Source organism: Poecilia reticulata, linkage group LG2 (genome assembly GCF_000633615.1).
Source record: "Poecilia reticulata strain Guanapo linkage group LG2, Guppy_female_1.0+MT, whole genome shotgun sequence".
Lineage (NCBI taxonomy): Eukaryota > Metazoa > Chordata > Actinopteri > Cyprinodontiformes > Poeciliidae > Poecilia > Poecilia reticulata.
This window is the reverse complement of record NC_024332.1, coordinates 40,047,214-40,049,023: the sequence shown is the minus strand read 5'-3', so window position 1 is coordinate 40,049,023 and position 1,810 is coordinate 40,047,214. Positions and strand designations below refer to the sequence as shown.

The window sequence follows — 1,810 nt, the reverse complement described above, 5'->3', positions numbered from 1 at the left end:
AGTCAACACTGTTGCTGGTTTTCTTCACAGTTGCACCACAAAGCAGCTGTACAAGTTGTGATGCCGTATGAAAGAATCAGTGGTAAAAGAAACAATCCCTCCTGCAACACTTTCGTGTGGACAATCTGACGCTACCTTTTTAACTTTAATTTATCAAGATGATTAATTATTTATGCACCTCTGGTGTGACATTATAATAGGCTGGTTTAAATTTTCTGTGCCACCTCAACACATCCAAAAACACAGAGGATGGGCTGACAGTCCCACGTAGAGAATGCTTGCTAACCGACTGTTGTTGCTGCTTAGCCCCATGTGTCGCTCCACCATGGAAAATAGCTGTTAATTTGACGGATTTGGCTGCCTCCTGTACTAACTTCATGCCTAATGACGGCCATGTTGGTGTACATTTCACATCACTAATTACAAAGWCTAATGCTGTGGYTGGTCAGAGCACCAGCAGCTGAGGCATCCATCTCCACCTGGATAGCAGCTGCAACGTACAGCAGCCGTTTTCCTTGTAGCCGTTTCCTGATTGTTTACACACACCTGATTGTAAGGGCACRCTCTCTCGTCTCATTTTGAATTGTGGCCATGAAAATAGGCCTATGGTAATTTGGAAACATGAAATTAACATTTTCCAAGGACTTCCTATTGGAAGACAATCTCCTCATGGTTAAATGTCCAACCCTCTACAGAGATTATGTCCTTTAAAAATCTGTGATCCTTGTTATCTCTGAGGAGGGAATCCCTTCTATACTTATCAGGATTACACAAAATGGATGAATTGATCATCTTGTGGAAAAGTGTTTCCCACCCATTTTTAAATTTGATTTTAGTCAGTAAAGATGCAGCTTATTGAAAAAGAAGAAAAATTATGTTTAAAATAATATCCTGCAAGATGAAGCAGCCAAATAACAGCTAAAATATTTATGCATATTGCCAGGTTTGTCATGTAAACAATATTTTCCACAGATAATTTCCACAGCTGCCTTCCTAGCCTCGATTACATTTTGACAAAACATACAGTATAGTCTTCTCATATGTGACATTATTTTTAACATTTTATTYTCACAGAATATCAAAATATWAAACCATTTGAGATTAAACATTTCTGAAGTCAAATTTTAAACATGTAAATGTAGTTAACTTACCACCTTGAAACAAGAATGAAAGAAAAACATTTCTGAGCAGAAAAAACTAAATAGAAAGCAAAAATCAAAGTAAATGTTTATGAAAGCATTGCTTTTTAATACGTCTGAAAGAGTTGTGCTYRCATTTATTTACATCTGAGRGTAACAAAAGTAATAATTCTGTTTCTAACTTTSGTCAGTTTGAAACCATAAATGAGTGGATTTATGAGGGGAGGAATGACAAGAAATTCCATTGCAATAAAATTTTGCAAAGTCTTGGCTACATCTGCAGAACTACGTCGATTATTAATAATATCAGTCAAAATAGTTAGAATAAAGGTGCACAAGGAAATTAAATGTGGCACACATGTTTGCATGAACTTGGCCCGGTTTTCCATAGAACTGGCACATCTTTTAATTATATACATGTATGACCAAACAATGAAGAAACCATAAAGAATACAAATAAGTATTGTAATGTTTGCAACAATTTCATTAATAGAGGTTTCATTAGGGAAACATGCCAGTGACACAATGCTCCAATTTACACAGAAAAGCCTGTTAATATATGGACGGCATAACTTTAGTTTATATGTCAGAAAAAGGTTGAGTGCAACAATGAAAGCTGATGTTAACCAAAAAAAGGACGCCAGCTTCATGACTCTCTGCTTCGACATGAC

General features: G+C 36.2%; 1 protein-coding gene across 1 annotated transcript; it reads right to left on the bottom strand.

Annotated features, from left to right (window-relative positions):
* Positions 1–1,207: 1,207 nt before the first annotated feature.
* Positions 1,208–1,807, bottom strand: LOC108167235 (olfactory receptor 52K1-like). Its single transcript, XM_017310618.1, has one exon. The coding sequence runs from the start codon at positions 1,805–1,807 to the stop codon at positions 1,277–1,279; it is 531 nt and encodes a 176-aa protein (XP_017166107.1). The 3' UTR covers positions 1,208–1,276.
* Positions 1,808–1,810: the final 3 nt, after the last annotated feature.